The 17,872-nt window shown below is 44.6% G+C and overlaps 1 protein-coding gene across 1 annotated transcript in view; it reads right to left on the reverse strand.

The window, feature by feature from the left end:
* DNAH1 (dynein axonemal heavy chain 1) overlaps positions 1–17,872 on the reverse strand; it is a 73,482-nt gene that overhangs the window by 43,467 nt on the left and 12,143 nt on the right. The window contains exons 11-25 of the mRNA XM_050904890.1: positions 17,469–17,619; positions 16,692–16,885; positions 15,115–15,340; positions 14,348–14,467; positions 13,465–13,547; positions 11,881–12,022; positions 10,630–10,785; positions 9,442–9,640; positions 7,316–7,569; positions 6,193–6,405; positions 4,275–4,439; positions 3,452–3,573; positions 2,777–2,882; positions 1,493–1,672; positions 489–629 (exon numbers count right to left, since the gene is read on the reverse strand). Of these exons, the coding sequence (XP_050760847.1) occupies positions 489–629; positions 1,493–1,672; positions 2,777–2,882; positions 3,452–3,573; positions 4,275–4,439; positions 6,193–6,405; positions 7,316–7,569; positions 9,442–9,640; positions 10,630–10,785; positions 11,881–12,022; positions 13,465–13,547; positions 14,348–14,467; positions 15,115–15,340; positions 16,692–16,885; positions 17,469–17,619 (2,452 nt within the window). The remainder of the gene's footprint in view (positions 1–488; positions 630–1,492; positions 1,673–2,776; positions 2,883–3,451; positions 3,574–4,274; positions 4,440–6,192; positions 6,406–7,315; positions 7,570–9,441; positions 9,641–10,629; positions 10,786–11,880; positions 12,023–13,464; positions 13,548–14,347; positions 14,468–15,114; positions 15,341–16,691; positions 16,886–17,468; positions 17,620–17,872) is intronic.

Genomic DNA, 17,872 nt, shown 5'->3' on the forward strand with positions numbered 1-17,872 from the left:
AAATACTGCTCAGGGTGGGCTCAGAGCTGACTTTTGCCTACACCATTACCATGTTCAGGTGAAAAGAAAGAGTTAGAGCTGCCATGAGGCCCAAAGCTAATATCTCCCAGGTATTAGGTGTGATTAGATGCACAGAACAGATATGAAGGATGCAGTTTCACTTTGATTTCTACTGTCCATCACTTCAGTTCTCCTCCACCTTTGAATTCTTGGCTGACCCTGAAGAAGTTCTCTCTCACCTTTCTTCTGTCTTCAGGTAATGGTCATATTATGAGTCCTGTACATTATTTGAGGTTTATGATGACAAATATCCTAATGATTATGATGATAAGAACCTGGGTTTTTACCTGTTTTTGAGTTGTGCTATGCAGGACTGCATCTCTGTTTCTCCTACAGTATTGTCCTGGCTGTATTCATAAGTTATCTAAGGTCTGATGATTGAAAAGTCTCCATCTGGCAAAATCTCACCCTTACATTCATTTTCATACCTGAGTACTCAGCTGCGGAAAAAGCCTGCTGGACAAATCTCCAGCTTCCAGAGCTTCAGACACCTCCTTTGTCCAGAAAATCTGGCAGCCAGCAATGACCACTTGGCCAGGCCATTGCAAGACCCATGTAGTACGTGGAGTCTTAAAAAAGAACAACAACAACAAAGAAGTGGTGAGACAATGATTTTTTTTTTATTATTTCTACGTCTCCCTGCTCTGAGATGCATGATTAACAAATAAGAACCAAGTTCTCATTTAAGAGGCTTTCCTTTTTTTTCCTCCAGTTGCTGTGAAGAAATCTTCTTCAGGCACAGGCTCTCTGGACACTAGGTACAGCAGGTACCTTCTCTCCACTATGCCACCTGCAGGTTAGTAACCAGTTACAAGTGGCCAGCAGCAGGTGAAGAACAGGAATCTGCGAGACCCAAAAGAATGTTTCCCCTCCTCTGGCCTGTTCTAACTTTCCTAGTTTCAAATTTTCAGACTGAGTAGAAAACAGTAACAGAAATATCTGAGGCCTTTTCGTTTTTCAGCCTTTCTCCCTCCCTAGACCCAAACAAATAAAAATCTAGATTTTCTACCAGCATAGCTTTACACAGTAACCAGAGCCAAGATGCATCCCCTATGCAGACTGAAACCAATCGTTCATGTGCCTTGGTTACTTTTACCAGCCCCTCGCACACTGTGTGAAGGAGAAAGCTGAAGGAGAAGCTGAAGGAGAAGATCCTTATAAAGAGGAAGTTGTCTGGAGAGAGGAATAGATATGGATTCATACAGGGTTGTTCTATGGCTGTTGAGTGAGTGTGCAGGGTTTGCATTCTTCTGGACCATTAGCTGCTTGCTCAGCTGCGCATTCTGCACTTGACCCACACACAACTGGATTAAATGTTGTATTTTAAAACTAGTCGAATATCACAAATCCACCAGCCCCATCACTGGTGACCTCTATGGCAAGCCTGGAACCAAGACATCAGAGACCTGCCAGTCTGTGGCAAAACCCTTACCTCTGGATAAACACCAATAGATCTTTCTATGTTGTCCCGTACACTGGCCTTCATGGATTTCTCCACTTCCAGCAGCCAGTCCTCCACATTGTCAGTGGGATAGATGGGAACAAACAGCTTCACCTCTTCTCCTTCAGCAGAGTACATGTGTGTGATCTGTAGGTCCTCCTGGAAGAGCAGCTAATGGAAGAAGCACAACAGGAGATGTGAACGGAGGATTTCCTTTCTATCCCTGCCTTCCTGCCACTGCGGGACAGTCCGGCTGTAGTGGTGTATGCTCATTATAAATCTGGTGCCAAACCTGGTTGTCAATAGTGATAATAAAGTGTGTGACAGATGTGCAAAATGACCTCTCCAAAAAAGGGAGGATGATTGTATGAAAACAAGAGATTCACATCGCTGGTTTAACTTGAGTGAAGCAAATCAAATTATAGGTAGGATGAACACTTCTCATTGCCAGTCTAGGATTCAAACCCTTGATTCCTGTTCAATTCTGTAGATTCAAATCATTTCCCTTGAGGTCACAGTGCCCGGTTTTAAGAGTAAAATTTTAAACAGCTTTTCCAGTGCCCCAGCATATCACCGAAAGTCCCCTTATTTATTCCAATGGCTTTGCACCAGGTTTCCAGTTCAATTTCCGTTCTATTTTCCCAAGCTAATGACTAGGAGATTGGTTTTAGTGTCTGAGTATTGTGGTGGTGGGAGCTGTGACTAGCCATGGAGTCTAAAGTCTATTAGGAATAATAAAGAGGAAAAGTAGCTGAGTTAACCTCAGCTTCTAAGTAAGGATGAAGGCAGAAACTTAATTCAGTTCAGGCTTGTTCACTCCTTGTCCCTCCTGAGGCTGCAGCAAGAGTGGGATTCCATCCTAACCACGTGCCTGTGAGTAGACAGCTAAGTGACTTATTTCTCTTGGCCTCCACGGTGGGACAGACAGACATCTCCAGAGGGAGCGTCCTCTCCTCCTAAGATGGGTATCTAAGTGAACTTCTGTAAGTTGCCCTTTGCAGATGCCTATTTTCCCCTCATTGTCTAAAAGGCAATTGAGGGTGCCCAGTTCACGGGCAGACGTCTGGCTTTGAAATGTCTAAAGTGAGGATGCTTGAATCCCACTCCAGGGCAGGCAGCACCTTGCAATGCCTACGTACAGTTACAGGTTCCCAGGAGATACATTTCCACACAGCAGAATGTGAACACTCCTCCAGATCTCAGCATGCCTCCGAGTTCCCATGACACCAGCTTCCCAAACGTGGGCCAAGCCACTAGCGTGCTTGCTCTGCCTACCTGTGCAATGTTCTCAAAGCATTTGCGGAGGTGAGGTTGTACAGCAGTGGGGTCTTTTGTCTGAGACAGTATTTCCAGCAGCTCATCATCTGAAAGGAAGTAGAACCTAGAAACACAGAGCGAGGCATGAGAGGAGGCTCTGTTTACTGTAGCATCAGGGGCTAAGCCCTAGCAAGATGAGGAACGAGCCTATTGCTAGAGAAACTGTTTCTGACTGCTCACTGATCTCTTTGTGTTTGTGTAGGAGAGTAGTAGCCGTGGTGCAGCCATCTACCTTTCTGTGGAGACAGACTTCTCCATCTGCAGAAGTCAGTTATTCCCATGCAAAGTGGGTTTAAATGAGTATCAAAGAATAGAAGTATCCCTTCAGGAATAAGGGATGGAGTTACACGGAGGTTTTCATTTCACTCCATCCTTTCTAGACAAATCATGAGGCACAGATATGCAACGATGCTACCAGACTGCCCTTAACTCACAACATTTGTGTCTGCCTGTTTTCTCCCCATCAGATGGCAGCATTGAAAGGCGCAGCCTTGCTTATGTTTGCAGTCTCATGACAATATCCTAAGCTTAGATTGTTCTGCTCTTTCTTGGCAGAGTGAACTGGAGTGAGCCTCTCCTTTCATATTTTCTGAACCAGTGAGTGTGATCCAGCCCACTGAAATTTGAGGTTACCTGGGAAAAGCGCCTCTCTTCGTCTCTAGATATTCACTCAGCCCTTTCTGCACAAGTTCGAGTAGTTTGTTACATTTTCGCAGGTTCTCTAGTAGCACAGGATCAGGGCACAAAGAAATCGCCTATAAACAGAATGGAGAGCAGAGGAAGCATCAGTATTCTGAGCATGTGGGAGATAAGGCAGTGGAGATAATTGGGTTGCCCAGTGATGTTACTGATAGGATTTAAATGACTCATTCACAGGAGTACTTTCACAGGGATCTGGAGAGGTGTGAGCTTTGTGGGCAAGGAGGGGAAACGGCACTTACGGATGTGACAAGCACATTTCTGGGTTCCCCTAAATACCAACATTTGTAATATGGAATACAAGTGGTGATGGAGTCCTGGGAAGTGGAGACCGGAGAACAGAAGAGCACTGCTACCGGGACACAGAAGCAGGCGAAAACAATGGCTCTAAATAATTTAAAGAGTCAGTTTTGAGGAGGAATCGAAGGAGTTATCTTATGGATTACGATTCTAGCAGGGCTGGTTACAAGAGTCATAGGAGGTAGCAAGTCTGTGTGCTGAGGAGAAGGCATCTGGTGGGATGGACAGCTTGGTGCAAGGCATCACAGGGAATGACTCTGTCCGTTTGGACACTAGAACGAAAGGCCAAGTTGCAAGAGAAGAAACCTAGCACACCACCCTGGGCAAGGTTGCATGGTTTATACAGCACTGCTCATGCCCACACCATTACAAAAGCAATGACTCAAAGGCAGTCCTTGTGTGAGCACAGCTCCAAGGAGTTTGGGATACCTGCACTGGCTTTCATCAAGGCACACACCTCAGGGTTTTCATTAGCATTCTTCATGATGTTCCTCCAGTCCCTATCCATGGCCTGGTAGCGCTGGTTTTCCAATGGGAGCTGTCTTTTGATGTCCTCTGACCTAAAGATGGGCTCCAAGTAGAGCCAAGAGCGCTGGCAGTTCAGCCATTCCTCTAGGACGTCCTAGTGGGAAGCAAGAAGAGCATATCAGGACACCATGCTATGAACCTGTTCGACAAAACCATTCAAACTGTGCACCAGAATGGGTTTAAAATAAGAGAAAAAGAAAAAAAAAAAAAAAAAAGAAAAAAAGAGGTGATGCTGCACTTAGACCTTCTACAATTCTAAAATCTATCTACAGCGTCAGGAGCTGGAACTTCCTTCCCAAATAATTAACAATTTCCTAGAAATCCCCTTTGCTAACTGTTGTCAGCAGGCATCAGAACCAACACCCACTAGTTTAATGGGGGTAGTTTAGAAATATGTGTAAGCCAATACTAAAGCTCAAAGGGACTTTGTGGTGCTAGGTCAAATTTCTGTGGCCAGTGTTTCTGTATTTTACAGAAGATAGCACAATGTGAGCGCACAGTAAGATGGGGATTTTATTTTGTGAAAAGAGCTTCTTTGGGGAAGAAGAATGACAAATAAAATATGCCAGACTCTGCAATTCTGTCATATCCTCTCTCCTGCCTGATGTACCTCAGCTCCAGCCTTGCCTACAGAACAATCCATGAAAAGATCTTCGAACAACACCCTGAATTAAGAGAATGAATGAAAAGCTAAACATTTAAGTTAGACACAGACAGGAAACCCTGTTTGTCAGGCATTCAAAGGAGCAAGACAATTAGGTTGGAAGAACATCCTCCTCCTCCATTTTCAAGCATGGGAGATTGGAAGGTATGGGGAACCTGCCCAGCATTGCAAAGTGTTTGACTCCTTTTCAGACTGCCTTAGTCACATGGCACTAGCTACCGTTCTCTGAGCACAGGCAGCCACTTGACCTAGCAAGAGGTGGGGTTTTCCAGTAATACAGACAATGGTGTTTGCCATACTCCATCAGCTAACCCTGATAAGCCACTTCCCAGAAGCGGATTCATGGGCCTGTAGTGACAGGAATGAATGCAATCAAAAGAAGGGGTAGGAAAGGCAGGGTGAAAACATGACACCATCACAGCCAAAACCACACAGTAAATAACTGAATTTCCCCATGTTACCTACTGCCTTAGGGCTTAGAGTAGCATTTCTGTATCCTCATGAGACAAGGCTAGCACCCTGGCACCCCATGGCCCAAGCACACCCAGATGGTAGGCATCAATAAACAGAATAAGATAGTTATGAACAACAGATAACAATGCTGCCGTGCATCACACACCAGCATTTACACAGAGCTCTCCAGCCAGATACTTGTATTAGAATTTTTCTCCTGCAGCAAAATGCTATTCTGCCAGCTGAGTACTGCTGGGTGCTGAGCATTCAGGCTCTGGTTGGATGAAGAAGTGCTGGCACGGTCTGCCAGATCCTGCTCTAAACAGCAGTCTTCCGTGTGCTTTCCTACACTGAGATGTGAATGATTAGCATGCATTTCACAGGGCCTATAATAACCTGTAAGGTCCACTTAGTATAATAGGATTAGAGACGCCAGTAGGACTATTCACAGCAATGGGAGAGTCCAGGCCCCACCAAAAAGTGTTGCAATCGGCAGCAAAAGAGCTGGAATTTCATCACTGCTGTTTGCAGAATAAGGCTCTGAGTTTACCCCCTCTTTTACCAGAATCAGAAGGCTTTGACAGGCCCTCTTCCTCCCTAAAGACTGATATTCTCTTGATAGCTGTCCTCCAAGTTCCCTAGCAGCAACTGCACAGTGTTCCTGTTCAAGCATGGCAGCACAGCCCAGCTGCCTGCCTTCACCACATGTATGCGGGTAAGAAACCAATACCTGTGTCATCTTCAGCTTATTTTCCCATGTATTCATCCTTTCCTCAAAAGGTTTCTTGAACGGTGAGAAGGACATGCTCTGAATCATGACAATGTGATCATCTAGGAGCTGAGAAGCTTCATCGGTGTTTTTCAGAATAAAGGTACCTGTGTCTTTGTAAGGCATCACAGTAAATAAAACGGAGTTCCATTCACTCTCCATCTTGTTGAGTGCCTGGAACAGAGGGACAAGCAATTTAATTTTCAGATACAACCTATGCAATGGTTATCCCAGCTTCCACAATTCTCTTAATGCCCCTCTCTAGCAAGTGACAGATTTTTGCTCTTGGATTCCACTGGAAACTGCAGCTGTGTATTTAATGCATGACATACTCAGCAACAGCACGTTTCCTCTGCATTGCCCATGAACTCAACACCTCAACACTGTCCTGAAAGGAACACCTTGAGGGGAAGAAAGGGCAATTTCATCTCCAGGCCCATTTATGCTACTAGATGCACAGAGGCTGCCAGCAAAGTGCCTATTAATTGTTATGGTTAATGATGGCTTTGTGAAAGGGGTAGCTATCCATTGGGAACTCGCCTGAGATTTCAGAGAACAAAAGCTGCCAGAAGGTAATGACTTTCAATCAAGACCATCTTAGGTGACATCCGAACTGGTGAACTGAAGCTGAAAGACTATCTAACCTATGAATCTCCAGAGCCAGCAAGTCTTCTCTTCATGTTTACTGTGTTAAAGGATTTGCCACCTCTGTTTCCAGTCACAGCTAACCTCCCTGACATAACGTTTGAATGGCAGACTGCGGACAACCAATTTACTTTAACTTAAACAGTCACTAATCCCACAGTGAGGTGTGAGACCCAGCCAGCGGATCAGCATGACCATCAGGCAGCGCTGTTATGGTACAACTGAAATTCTATGCAAGGCAAAACGACTTCTTCTAGTGTGTGAACTCAGTTGCGTGGCCATTGCTCCCCTCTCTAAGGGCAGCAGCGTTTTTACTTGTGCTGCAGAATGCGTTTAATGCTCTGGGACAACAGGAACATCACCCAAGGCAATGACTGTCTGCTCAACAGAAACGTATTTGAGAAGCAACCAAAGACACAGCAAGTCCCTCTCTCCTCACATTCTCAATGGCGTATTCCTTGCCAGCTATCTCAGCTACTTTGGTAATGCTCTCGATATGGTCCAGCAGGTTCATGTCCAAGCAGCGACCAACTGTCAGAGTGGGTTCTAGCTTGATATCGACGTTAATATCTTCCGACAGCATCTCCCAGTGCCGGTTTCTCATACCAGGATTGTGCAGCCCTTGAATTAAGGGGACGTATAGTCTGAATTCTTCAATCTTGTCTCGAAACTCCATTGCTACACCCTGGCAGGCTTTCAGGGAGAAAAACAGAAGAACATCAGCAACAACAGTGTGAGGAAATTGCCTTATGGAACTTCCTAGAAGTTGTCTAAAGCCTGATGTGCTTCTAGACACATGGTATGGGGTAGGTAAGCAGCAGGAGAGAGCACTGGAAAATGCATGTTGAAGTAACGAGGACACAAAGGCGCTCTCTACACAAAGGCTACTAAGCAAGGATTCAAGCCCACTCCCAGAAGCAGACCTGTCTATTAGCCAAAAGTCTGTTACAGACAAGTCCATGCTAAGCAGAAGTGTGCCTTAGCCTAGAGCTCACCAGAAGACGAGAAGCAAACAAATTTAATTCCTTAATATGGGCCCAAGCATGATGAAGCCCCATCTACCAACAGATATTTTAGAAGCTCTGGTCATCGTTCCAAGATCTTCACTTCCTTAACAAGATTGGGTTGCGAGTTATCTCACACCTCAGCTCAGGCCATCCTAAATAGAAGATGGACACTATACACAGGAGCTAGAAGTAGGCTAGGATCACAGCCAGCTATGGAAATGGAAAGCATGCAGGAGAGGCCCTGCCAGCCTATGGCCACTCTAGAGCCAAAGGTACTTCTGCCTCATAGGAAGGACAAAGTCTAGGAAAGGGCTTTGCTCTCTGGGGGCATCCTGGAAGCCCACGTCTCTGTACCGTTCACATCCTGCCCTTTTTCAGCTTGCGCTATTGCGAGTAAAGCAATGGGCAGGCAAAGAACATGGGACTTGCTTCCTTTCCAAAATCTTGCTACAGCACGTGCCTCCTTTTATTGCACCCTGTGTGGTCGCACCGCACACTCACAGCAAAGATGTGACCACCTCACACTCCCTGCTGGGTGGTATGCAAAGACAAGGCAGACTCAAGGACGAAGCATATATTTTACCAGGTGCCAGGGAATATTGCAATGAATATGAGCAGGTATTCTTAGTATTTCTGTTTACCATAATGATTCATAGTTACTCATGCATCCACTCATCACCTCCTCCATTGGGGCTGATTCATGGCATTGTTTAAGAGCAAGTTCAAGTTAAAAAGGATGAATCAAAAATCTCCCACTGCAAAATATATTTCAATCTAAGCCATCTGGCAGGAGATTTTAGCATTAGCTCTACAGAATGACCAACGCATCTCTGAGAATCATGGAATGGGAAGTCAAGCTACAACTGAAGTCTCAATTCCAGCTTTACTAGGAGGCATGATTAAAAGACCTTCACGTGAATTGCAAGGGCTGGATGCGATCATCTAAACTTCATACACATTCAGGCAGGAAGGAAAACGGTTATTACATTCCACAGATCATTTCCAGATTTTGCAACTTCATTTTATTCGTAACAAAACCAAGATCTCTTCTGGCTTTCCATTAAATTCATTGGCCAATACAGAAAATAAGATTGGCCAAGAAAACAGCACCTGGAAGACCCAGATTCAAGTTCCTTTGCTGCCTGACTTGTGTAAGGGCTTAAACCCACATGTCTAGCCACTGGGCTATATAGTAATTCTCTATGGCTAGTCTGAATTATTTTACTTTATATAAATGAGTAAATATTAACTGCAACATAAGAGGGTGGCTTTTATTTCAGTACTGTCTTGGGAATTAGGTATAAAAGGGATTTGCAGCCTGGTTGTTTCCATGCCAAACTGGTACTTCAAGCAGCAAACTAGCATCTCGATGTGAATCATCATAGTTCCAGAAAAAAGTGGAAAATAACTTTGCTAGCATTTTCTCAGCTGGCTCTAATACACACAACACATCCATGTGACATGCTGATAATCCCTGTTCAGAGCACTCTGTGACACGGCTCACATCAAAATGCTGATATGCACCAACTCCCTTTTCCCAGGTTCCTTGCGTACTTACCTGGTGAATCCTTGAACTGCTTCACGCACCTCTGCATTGTCTTAAAAGAGTCATTGACATTCTTTTCTAGCTGCTCAGCCTCAATTTCCACGAGAGGATCATTCATCCAGCTCTCATAACACTGCATCCAGTCTGACACTGTAGTCCAGAGATCATAGTATGGCTGGAAGTCCTTAACCATCCTGGATAGCTTACTGTACTTTGGAAAGAGAGAAAAAGCAAGCATAAGGAACAAGTGCATTCTCCGCTGAATGACAGCTTGCATGTCAAAAGGCCAAAAAAGGCACAATTCTTTTTTGAATCTCAAGCAAGCAATGATCCACTTCAAGAGGATGTATCAAGCTACCTTCTTCTAGGACGACAATATAGGATTCCAAAGGAGAGCAACTAGCAGAGCTGGGCTTTACACGTTCAGGCCAAAATGCATCCAGTGGAGCTGTGCCTGCACCATGTGTGTGGCATGGAAAGCACTCTCTCCACTTGCCTCTACAAATGCTCTGCTGCAGAATGAGGAGATTTTGATGCGCAGTCCACACACGATGCGTGAAAGCACACACTGCACATCATATCGAAACTTGGCTCCTTACAGTGAAGGAGCAGTAACCATAGACTGAGAGGTAGGAAAGGATCATGTGAACTCCACTTCTACTCTGCAGGCAGACTAGGCTGGATGCGGGTGACAATGATTCATTGGCAGCTGAACAGCTACAGGCAAAATGAGGGTTTGCAACTATATAAGCTGTTGCCTTAGGAGAACATGCTATGCTCCGAACCCAGCCAGCTGCCTGCACACCACTATGCAACCACTCTCATTCATGTCTATATAACTGCAGCAACAGCCTTACAGAAATTGATGCATCTTAACTGCTGCTTCAAGACCTTCCCCACCCAATCCCTTCTCATTAACATCACTCAGATCCGAGTGTGGGCACCCAAAGCCTCTCACAGAAGTGGCAATATCAGGCTCATGAGCAGCCTTCCACGTTCGCCTGGGATCAGCTCTTCTGCAGAACAGTGGAGTGATGGAGCAGTGTGGTCCTCTACAGGACCGCAGAGCAGTTTGTCAGATAAACCAAAAGAGCATGAAGGATTCCTTCCTGAGGAACTGTGTCTCATTATTTGCTCTACCTACCACCTAGAAGGCCCAACAAAGATTAGGGTCCTGTAGGTACAGGACCTGACACTTACATTAGTAACTTTCATCCCAAAGATTCTTTCCCTGTTGTTGTAGAGAATTGCCAAATTCTGAAGCTCCTTCAGCTGCTTCCTGACCTCCCTTGCTTTGTTAGCCAACTCATGAGCTTGGTTAATGTCCACCTGGATGGAAAATCCACCTACAGTCAGCTGGAAGAGAAAAGGCAGGCATGAGACGTGGCTCTGAAGCTGAGTGCTGCCTCTGGAGATCTCAGCTTCCTGGTGTGCTCTTTGTTACATTCAAAGGCAAGATTTTTATGCTCACAATTTCGCCTCCCCCAATCCAATTCCACTTCTGTTTAGACCACAATGAAAGTGGTGAGGAGAAGCAATAACCACTGGTCAGGTGGTTGAAAGTGCAAATGTGATGACCAGCTGCTTTTCGTCTTTGTGACAATAGTTAATCCCTGAGGAGTAGGAGCAATAAGTCTGTGCCAAACTTCTTGCCACTGAATTTATACTGTTCATTAGCTACAGAATCAGTGAAGTGAAAATGATAGCTCTACTAGGTCACTCAGTCTGTTTCCAAGAATTGTTTAACAACACGTGTCCAGCGCTTCTCTAACAACTTTTCTCTTTTGTTTTGGTGGTTTGGTTTTCTTTGTTTGTTTGTTTTGCGTTTGGTTTTTGGCTTTTGTGTTTTTTTTTAATCCAGTGTTGGGGTATTATCATTTTGGGAGGCTATTTCCAAGATAATCTAGGTCACTGATTACAGCCTTTCCAAGATGGTATTTTTTTTTCTGTATTTAAGAGTTTCTGGTGAAAAATAAAATTCAGACTGTTTCAGCAGCAACCAGAGGTATCTCAGCTCCAAAACTCTGCTATTGTCTCAGGGTCTTTCACATGAGATGAGTTCCATGACTGAATGCTGTATTTTCCCCCTTGATGGCAGCACATCATGGGAGATGCTCTGCAGGGAACTGAGTACACAAGAAAGAAAAAGGAGGTGCATGGGTTGCCCGAGCATCAAGAATTGGAATATTATATCTTGATGAACACCTTGCCAGTGAAAAATCAGTGTTTCTGCAAAAAGTATTGTCTTTCACACAAAAATGAAACTCTTAATCAAAAGCCCAACTTCCAATAAAAAAAAAAGGGGGTGTGTGTGTGATAATTTTTGGTCCAACAATACATTGACCTAAAAACTCATCTGACTAAAATCTCATCTGAAAGTTTCCCACCTGGCTGACCACAAGAGCTTCAAGGCCCCCTTCTTTGATCAGTTTATTGTCAGTGGCTTAATACCTGCATCTCTTCCAGCTTGTCTTGAAAGCCATTCTGATCCATGACCTGGATTTTGCGAAATTTGTCTTCATCCTCCAGGTGCTGGAGGCGAACGGACTCAGCTTGCATAGTTATTTTCCGTGGCCAGTAACTTGCAGCCCACCTGCACTCACATGATATAACAAACAACAACAACAAAAAAACCCCAAAAAAGAAAAAAAGAGGAGAGAGAGAGAAGCTTTTTGAGCATATGTTTGAAATGCTGAAAATAACAGAATGAGAAAGCCAACTCCCACCAAACAAGGAAGCTTTACAACAACAGAAACACATGTGGTTTCAACAAAACACTTTTTTTCAGCTTTTCTTGTTAATATGCAGTCCTTGTGACTAGGCTATTCAAACGGAGAGAGCTGGGGAGAAGTGGAGGGCCTTTTTAAAAGGAACAAATCCAGTACGTTGCTGAAAAGCTAGGAGACAGCAAAATAACAGTTGGCATCCAGAGGGAATGTCTGTCTTTGAATGTATTCACAAGGAACTGAAAAAAACGGGGTCAGAGTCTTGGCTTGTGGCTTTTCAGGGCTACTGAAAAAGCCAGTCTCCTGTTAAGCAGGGCAGTGAGGGGCCAGGGTAACCCAGATACAGCGAAGCCCTGGATAGCAAGGCTTCTGCAGAGTGCCCTGGGGAGCGCAATGCAGATACAGGAAAGGCTGCACAAAGTGGCTGCTCAGGCCAAGGCAGGTTTCTTGGTTCTTGCTCAGCCGTAGCCCACCCGTTACTCCACTTGGACTTGTTAGCTTGTGTGCAATGCCAGATGCGAGCTTTGCAGCATTACGCTCGAGGTCACACCTCTCCCAGCGCCTGGGAATGCAGCAATCTCCTAGTAGTTCTGCATGTGCCAGGTCTGGCCAGTGGGCATACAGCTACATCTGTGCTAAGCTGTCCCAGAGCTGAGCTGCTTTCCTGCAGCTTCTGTGGGTTTTTTGCACTTTGCGTCCCATGTTTCTAGTTTCAGGAGCACTCTGCAGAGACTCACTCAGGTTGCAGACACACTGGACCAAGTCCATGTCATATGAGAGGTGCTTCCAGGGCCGAGCTGACTTTAGAAGCTGCGTAGCTGTGTTTGTGAGCTGACTCTGCCACCGGGGCATAGTCAGGCCCCAATCTGAATAACATAGCCAAAGATAAAACTAAGAGAAGACTGCATGGAAAAGAAATGCAGTAGTAACACAGGGTTCATGTTTTTCCCTAGTCCTAAGAAAACCCTGGGAGTGTTCCTACCTTGGAAGTGTTCATTTAGTTTCAGACACAGACTAAACTGTGCACTTTGAGACCTTGCAAATGTCTCCAAAAAAACAAGAGAAAAGAGCTTTAATACCTTAAACAGCTTAATAGCTACCAGTTTGCCTTGCCCCAGGCCAGAAGGCAGCATGAACCCACGCTTCTTCTCTATAAACTTCATTTCAAGAATTCAGTGCTCATATAGCCTGAGAGGCACTTAAAAGTTCTGCTGGAGCCCTTGATAGACACATAGCCCCTGAAGCACTGAGAATGGTAACTGCTGCAAAGTGTCCCACTTTGACAGTGGGAGAAATGCCTTGTGCTCACTTGTCATTGAAATCTTCTTCAGTAAGATTGTAAAGGAATTCCTCCATGACCTTGTAATCTTCCATGACTTCACGAATCAGTTCCTGCACAGGGTGAGAGAAAGAGACAAAAAAGACACCTTTAGACCATACCGATTCCAACTCTCTGGTGTATACCTCATTTTCATGAGGTGCCTTTGAAGGGTGTTAGTCACACAAGCTTAACGTGATGTAGGCTGCTTCTCTGCTGTGTGACAGTGGGAATGGATTTACAATCTCTTGTTCTGCGAATGATCACGCCATCATCGCCCTCTGTTCTATATGAATGAAAAGAAGTGTGACCTAGTGGATAAAGTGCTGGACAGAAATTGAGTGTTTTAGGTTATCCTCTAGGTTCTTTCCTTGGCATGGACAAGTCAGCTTTCAGCTTGATGCCTTTGTTCCCCATTTGTTCAGCTGGGAGAAGACCTACACTTCAAATAACTTTGAAGTAACTCAGCACTAGAATGTCCTATTAGAAGAAATACGTTAACAGCAATATGAGCATTTGGTAGCAGAAGTATTTTCTTGAAAACAACATTCATTTTTAGAAGACAGCTATTCAGTACACAAATGCAGAATGGATCGTGAAGGTAGCAAAAAGCATACATAAGTCTTTTAGGCAAGATTTTTAACTGCTATTTTGTTTTGCACAGATATTTAAATTCATGATATGTGTATTTAAAAATACAAATCCTAGGAATTACAAAAATACAAAGCCAGGAATCTTATGGCATTGCATGCAAAGACATCCAAGCAAAAAAAAAAAAAATGGAGTTCTGCTTCTGAGACACCACACGTTGCATTGACAAATTTCCTCCTTGCTTCCCTTGCTGTCCCCTGTCCATAAGGAGAGCATGCCCTACCTCCTGCACAGCCAGCTGCTCGGGGACTCCCTTCATCCACTCCCGCAGCTCAGCCAGATCCTCGATACTGTTTGGTTTCTCATGCATTTTGCAGCTGACGGCTTTATATGCATCACAGATCTGCAGGATGACACAGCAGAGAAAAGACCATCAAAAAGTCATTAATCGTTAATGGGCAAACTGGAAAACCTGCCATGATCCACCCACTTCCCATTCTGAAGGTGGTCTAAACTGATGAGTACACAGTCCTGGTCTGTCTTTTTCTTTCCACAATCTTTCTCCATCCATCTCATTTGAGCTCAAATGGAATGAGACTGCCAAAAAAAGAGGAAGAGGAACTGCGGGTTTGTAGTTGAAATTATGACAATAACAGATTTAGACAACCCTCTGGCAGATGCAATTGTCTATATTCCAGTTATCCTCAGAGCAAGCAGAAGGACCTTCCAGTTGTCTACTAGGCAGATCTTTTCAATCCACCAACACATTTTTATAAGATGGTAGGGTCTTGAAGAATTTCATCTCAGGAGATACAGCTTTCAGGCACATAATTTATTAAGTATATTTAATACTTGATTTGGTTGAGTCTGCATATCTCCCCTCTAGTTGTTTTTTTAAATAATCACTCCGGTGCAATCTTTAAAATGTCCTCATTAACGTGGCCTCAGTTGCTGTCTTTTGGCCATTTCACAAACACTTCACAAACGACTTCAAAAGCAGAAGGACAAGACAAGGCACTGACAGGTAATCTATTGAACCAGGTAACTTACATTCTCCACCTGCAAATGGAGGTTTTTAGCCAGTATGTCCAACATGGAAGTGGCAAGCGCTTTGTATTTTTCAGACAGATTTTGCTTAACACCTTCTACGCTGACGTGGAAGGGACCAATGACAATACAACTAGGTAGAGTGTTGTCCAGGTTCTCCTTCTCAGACAAGTGCATGTTTACTATACTCATCACCTCCTGAGCAGATGGACATTGCTCTTCGTAGTCTCTGTAAATAAAAATACCAACAAAAAAAGGTAACGTAGACCTAAAGATTATTTGAGCATCCAGGCTGTTCGTAGGATGTCCAGACGTGTCTGCCCAAAGGATCAAGACATTAAATTAATAATGAGTATGTTTACTGTTACTAAAACATGCATCTATTCAAATGTATACAACTTTCTGCAAGCACAGACTGAGAGGGTACCAATGCGTTCTAGACCTTACAACCAAAGATATGCCTACATAGGAAGCGAGAAGTGTTTATATCACAGTCAAGTACATGAGTGCTAGCTTTAACTGAGCATGGGAAGCTATAGTAGCAAAGACGTCCCATGCAAAGTCCATCTATTTGGGTGACCAGCCTGCACCGAAGGCTCTGCTTCAGTGTCTTCACTGCTGCGGTTACCAACACCAAGCAGAGGAAGCCAGGCTGCCTATGCCTACCTGCACTGCAGCTACACCCACGTAGCCGTGTAGACAGGCCCCCAGTTTCAGAAGACGTGTATACGAGAAGACATAGAACTGGTATGTAGCTGAGGAACATTACTGGGGTGCAAGGGAAGGGACAGACTCAAATCTACAATGGGTTTTAGAGCACAATAGGTGTGGAGTGGAATAAGGGCACAAAATATTTTAGCTGCAGAAAAGGAGTGGAAGAAAGAGATGAAAGCGGTAATAAGACAAGAGGACAGGGAGAGACAAAATGAAAGCACTGGTGTAAACAGGGCAAGATCAGGAGGCACCTTGGGGGAGGGCAGGCACTTCAGTGTGTTCTGGGAAGAGACAGGAATTTGTCAGATGGGATTTGTAAATTGATTAAGCTGGAATAACAAAAGAGAAAAAGGGCTTCAGTCCCACTGTTCGGAGAAAACGTGAGGCCTAAGAAGACAACCATTAAAGTAACAGAGGCTAAAGGACAGCATAGGTGCAATGAGTTTTGGCAGCGAAAACAATGAGGCTGAAACAAAAGAAAACATTACTTTCTACAGAATGTTATCAGCTTGAACAGATGCTATCTGAAGGAGGTCAGAGTCAAGTATGCTAACTGGATTTTCAAACAGGATGAGTCATTTTTAGGGCCATTAATATCTCCAATTACACTTACAAACATGACAGGAATGTGACTGCTGTCAGAGGCAGGAAGAAATCCTCACTGCCACCACCAATGTCCTCTAAAAGCATGGACCATTGCCCATGGCTGAAGGCTGCCTCTGATGGACGCCTGATCTGACATCTGAGGCATGTCACACACATTCGTGGTCTCAGAACAGGTCCCGCATTCTCACGCACGTCCACACAACAGCTTCTGAAAAGGCTTGCCATTTGGGTTAGAGGTGCCTTTGTCAGAAGCCACTTACCTTAGGAAGTACTGGATGTCATTGTTATTTAGCTCTAAGAACTTCTCATATCTCTTGGCGTAGGCTTGGAGAGGGATCAGTGCCTTTTGAATGGCAGACCGCATAGCCTCACGTAGTTCTTCCACTTCTGGTTCGTGCAAGCCCACTGAGTCCAGCAAGGGTGTGCCTGTGATAAGTATGTTCTCCAACACATACTGGAAGAGGAAGGAGAGAGGTCTTTCAGGACTAGCAGAGCTAACCATGCCTCCTCAGGAGAGGGGCGAGACAATCACTAGTGACACCTTTGGGAAGTCATGCAGTCCATCCTTCTACATTCTGTCAGGAATTGTTTTATCAGTTTTACGCTGCCCTCCCCCAAAGAAGGAGGATCTAGGGAGATAGGTCTTTCACAGTAACAGGCAGAAGGATGCATATGCAGAAGAGATCTGCACCAGACTGACAGCACTGGAAAAGGTGCTATTTCCTTTACGAGTTTGCTTTTACCAGCTGCCATGCACTTAGGGCAACCATGCTACTTAGCACGTATTTCCACAGAACCTGCAGCACCAAAGCAGAGATAGCAATCAGATAAAATAGCTACAGGGTTGGGGAGCTTGAAGAAATCCTGTCAGAATAGAACTGCATTAGCACAGTGCTGTGCCCAAATTAATTTAACTGGATTCCCAACTACCTACTTCCGCAACTCTCTCCCTCAGTACAAGCTCAGGGGTATCTATGTCAAGCTGCAATGCACTGAGACTTGCACAGCTATATCACCGTTGATGCAGAAGAGTTCACCTTCTCCAGCTGTGGGACAGTGTGAGTCACCAGGATTCCCTTGTCGAACAGAGAAATGAGGGACTTCTCAAAGCTCTCCACAGGGGGGCTGAAGTGAACACCACTGCTGTCTAGCACAAGGTCTGTCACAAAGAGTGGATTCCTTTGAGGCCTGCAGTGGGAAGAGATAAGGAAGAACAGGGATGCTTTTTGAGACAATGGCACACAACTATATTGCTCTGGTGCTGATACTAAAATGCCTACTGGACAGGAAAGGAAAGCAGAGGAGAGGAGGCCTGTCCCATGCAGCTGAAGGTATGAAACACTGTGTTCTGAATTTAGCAGTAAAGACATTGAGAACTCTTGTCTATCAAAGGCGAAGGAAGTGTCAATCATGACATACCAAGATCCCCAAAACTCATAAC

The sequence above is a fragment of the Gymnogyps californianus genome, chromosome 13, assembly GCF_018139145.2.
Source record: "Gymnogyps californianus isolate 813 chromosome 13, ASM1813914v2, whole genome shotgun sequence".
Taxonomy (NCBI): Eukaryota; Metazoa; Chordata; class Aves; order Accipitriformes; family Cathartidae; genus Gymnogyps; species Gymnogyps californianus.